At 42.2% G+C, this 4,493-nt stretch overlaps 1 protein-coding gene across 1 annotated transcript in view; it reads right to left on the minus strand.

Moving 5' to 3' along the window:
• The window catches only part of GABRG3 (gamma-aminobutyric acid type A receptor subunit gamma3), an 885,739-nt gene extending 885,255 nt beyond the window's left edge, over positions 1-484 (minus strand). The window contains exon 1 of the mRNA XM_074231952.1: positions 432-484. Coding sequence (XP_074088053.1) covers positions 432-484 — 53 coding nt within the window. The remainder of the gene's footprint in view (positions 1-431) is intronic.
• Between the last annotated feature and the right edge of the window lie 4,009 nt (positions 485-4,493).

A 4,493-nucleotide genomic window follows, 5' to 3' on the forward strand; every position in this document is an offset into this window, starting at 1 on the left:
TGTTCAAATCCCTAAATCTCTTTCCCATTTTTGGAAGAGTCAGGTAATCCAGAAGTCCGAAATGTTGTGGGCCAAGGTTGCAACTGACTCCCTTAGGGAAGAAGATACTGAATTGGGAGAGTTGGGGGTGGCGAGGAGGTGAGAAGAATTTTATCATTTCTTAAGTAGAGATTTGATCTCCTTACACCCACAGTCAGCGAGCAAGCTTACAATGCTAAATCTTAAGATGTTACAGGACCGATAAAAAACCCTAAATATGGGACAGCGCAACCGGGAATTCCAGCTAGTGTTCCCCTCCAGTTCCACCATCATCCCCTGCCTCAGATTCTCCACACCCTCCGTCTAGGTATCATCTTTCACCGTAGACTCTTGCCACCCGGTAAAGATCACCCTCTGGAAAGCCAGAAATGATTCCCCTGGCGTAGGCTTACCGTGCGTGGAGCCCGGAGAGGAGACAGAGGAGCACCAGAAGCTTTGGGGCCATGGTTTAAGAAGTGGTGCTTTCCAGGGAGAAGGAGCTGGGTGCAAGAAATGCGGCAGAATAGTCCTGGACAGAGAGATAGTGAGGAGGCAGGGAGGGAAGCAGCGAGGTGGTAATCGGAGTCGGGGAGGGGTAGAGAAGAGGGGAAGTGAGTCCGTTGTTGGGGGGGAGTGTTCACACCCCCTATTTCCTCTGCAGGTCTGTTCACCTTGCTTGACAATACCAGAAACCAGCTTTCCAGATGCAAGTGCAGACAGGGCTTTCTTGGCTCTGACAGGTGTGAGGGTCTACTGAGGCTTCCGCCCTTTCCTTCCAGTCCTCCCCGCCCCCCCTCCCACACTGCTTTGCTCGCCTCCCCACTGCCCCCCAACAGTCAGTCAATTGAATGCAAAGTCTTTCCTGTATGTGTGCAGGGCATGAACCCTAAGTCCAATTTCGATCCCCGAGAAGATTCCCGAGGTTCCGGGGAGTCAGGCAAGTGGGATGCAGAGCCCAGAGGTGAGGTACCTGTTCTCTAGCCCGCAAGAGAACAGCGAGGACTGTGGGAGTCGAAGAGAAGACAGCAGCAGCCGCTGCGGTGCTACCAGCAGGAAGGCAACAGCATCCAAAATCAGCCAGGGGAACCCGCCACAGACCCACGCGTAACCAGGTTCCCAGTAGCACCTTGGCTCGGAGCCCGGGCCAACAGGTATTCCCTAAAGGAGTGGAACTACCGCTGGGTAGACTTGCCTTTAGAAGTACGGACACGCTGGTAGGCACGCACACACACACACACACACAGACACACACACACACACACACACACACACACACACACACACACACACACCCTCCTGCAAGCCAAGCCACGATCCCAAATCACAATATAGATACCTCCCCCACTGCGATTCAATCTGTATTAATATGCCTGTCTCTTAGGGAAGGAAAGTGGCAGCCTCGATTGCCGGATTCATTAACTTGGTAGCATCCTAAGCAACCCAGGGGATGGAGTTCGCCCTCAGCTCCAAGAGATTCTTGAAAGAAGTGGTTGTCGGCTGCTCATTCATAATCCTCCCCGAGAAGGGAACCAGTGCAATGAATGATTTGAGCAATTGGGGTGGGGGGGGGGGAGGTAGGTTGTTCGGTAAATGTCATTCAAGTGAACCACCTTGTTGTCTCTGTAAGGTTCAGATCTGGCTCCAGTTATTTCGAATTTTATGCGGAGCTGGAAATGGAGGAGGACACGGAGGACCGTGGGAGGAGGAGAACTGGGGAGATGAAGAGACGAAAAGGGGGGGCCAAGTAGAGCCCGAAAAACAGATGTGACATCATGGATTTGTTTTTCTGATTACTTTGTCACTAAAATGTCTACGGGGATGACATATTTTTCCATGTCCCCAGTGCCTATTTTCCTGTCTCTTCTCTCACTTCTTTTCTATATCATGTCGTCCTCCTTAATGGATGCTATTCTGAAAATCTCCTCTAGATGAAATGCTTGCAAATCTACCATAACTTGATGTTAAAAAATAAACATCTACTAGACTCTCTTCCCTAACACCGTAGTCCCCTTTCACCCCAGCGAATTTTGTTGCCTCTCTCTGTTTGCAAATATCTTCTTTTCTAGAAAGCTGAGTAGCACAGTTTGTTCGGGATGTACCCAAAGTGATGACTTGCTACCAGCAGAGGCAGCAGGGATTAATGACATATCTTCTCTCAAAATTTTCCCTATGATTGACACACACATGCATATAATATATATATATATATATATGTATATACATATATATATATATATATTAACAACTAATACCTAACTTTTTGCCCAAGAGACTAGAATGACCCCCAATTTTGTAAAGGGTTTTTTAAGAAGTATTTTAGGAAAGCCAAAAGGTGTGGGTGTGCTTAGATAAAAGGAAGAATGTATATCTCAGGAAATGTGATCATTTGGCACTGGGAGTAAATATTAAAGGAAGGGTAGTAAGGGAAAGAGAAAGAAAAGAGACACAGAAACTGAGGGAACGTAACTGTAAGATAAGTTTGATGGTGGAAAAGACAATTCTTAGGACATTTTTTTCAATTCTCCTTAACAAATGTAGGATACTAATTACTCATCGCCTAAAATGCAATTCTATATCAAAAGACAGGATAGTGTGTTTTACCAAGTTGTTTCATGATACTACATCATAAAGTTAGTGTTGTTTAATTACTATTAGAGTAATAGCCTTTAATTTTGGCATGATCTCAGAATTCAAGCTCTGGTAATATATAATTATTTGATGTACTTGTATTTAAGTTACTATACTCCATAGACTTATATGTATGGAGTGAAAATGTATGACACTCCCATACTAAAAACACAGTCTATATCTTTCTAAAAGGGAATTAAAATTAGAAAGAACTAAAAAGAATCAAATTTAAAGATTTAAATATCATTTTCCTTTAATTTTGCCCCTGAATCATCTGCAATGGTATTCTACACAAGAACAATGGAAAACTCAAACCTGGTATTTTTATTTAAAGTGTGTCTCAGTGTGTCATGCTTGGTGCTGTAGTCAAATAGATCAAATTATTTACCTCCCTATTTACTGAAGCTTACTCCTGCACTCATTTGCTCATGCTTCTCTCTCTTTCTCATACACACACACACACACACACACACACACACACACACACACACACACACACACCCTTCTAGCTCGTGTGTGATATCTATATGTATGTGAAAATGTACACATTTTATAGATATATGTACATATGTATGCTTTGTTGCTGTCAGTCATTTTCAGTTCTGTCCAAGTCCTTGTGACACCATTTGGGTTTTCTTGGTAGGAAAATTGACTTGTTTGGGGGGCAGCTAGATGGTGCAGTTGATAGAGTTCTGAGCCTGAATCAGAAAGACTCCTCTTATAGACTCACACTCTTACTAGCTGTGTGATCCTGGTCAAATTACTTAACCTTTTTTGACCTCAGTTTTTTCATATATAAGATGAACTTGAGAAGGAAATGCCAAACAACTTAGTATCTCTGACAAGAAACCCATATGGCATCCCAAAGAGTTCCACACAAATGAACAACAACAAAATGTATGTTTTATTTTGTTAGACTATAATGATGTTAGCTTAAAATATTTTTCTTCATTCATCAGTCCAGCATTCATTAGAAGATTTTAAGCTCCATGAAGTCAAGACTGAATAATTATTTGCATAATGCAATTGTGTTTTGCACATCGTAGCTATGCAAAGAATACTTATTGACTGTTTTTACCAACCAAATTATAAAGATAATTTCTGTATATTTAACCCCTCTTCCTCTGCCACTATGATGCTAGCACATTAAAGGAACTTCAATATCCCACCCCCAACCCTCCTGCTAAGCTGAGCAATATGTTGTTCCTGGTCTTCTGACTCTCTGAAGTGCCTTCATATAAGATAAGTCTCTCAAGCCTGTTATACTCTGGCTTTTCTGTTTAGTGAATTCTTCATGCCTAGTGAATTCTTGGCTTAATTCAGATGTCATGCTATAAAAGATTGTCATGAGTCCCTTATTACTCAACTTGTATTTAACTTATCTATTTTAAATTGTATCCCTTTCCCAAGATCCAGAGAATGTAATCTGGAAAGCAGGGCTTCCTTTTGAATCCCTAAGGTACTATTAAAATTCTTTGTATATAGCAGGTGCTACTGTTGATTGTATGAAATATTAGGTTTTCCATTACTGAATCAGTTGGAAACTGCTTCTTATTTTCTTTGGTCTAAATCTTCATATTGACAATTAAATGGAGTCAGAAATTGTCTTTTTCCTTCTAGAAATTTCATTAATTCCAAAAATCATGGTGACTTGATTTCTACCCCCCCCCCCCCCAGCCTGCCCCAGTTCCATCCATTACAACTAATTTGCATGAATCCCCCTCAGGAGTTTTTTCAGAGTCCTTGTTCATTTGCAGGAGAAGATGGGAATGTGACTTTCCAATTTCCATACCTACCTGTCAGTTTCATAAGAATCAATATTCCTTCCTGGTTGTAGGGTTGGTAAA

This window comes from Macrotis lagotis, chromosome 1 (genome assembly GCF_037893015.1).
Source record: "Macrotis lagotis isolate mMagLag1 chromosome 1, bilby.v1.9.chrom.fasta, whole genome shotgun sequence".
Taxonomy (NCBI): Eukaryota; Metazoa; Chordata; class Mammalia; order Peramelemorphia; family Peramelidae; genus Macrotis; species Macrotis lagotis.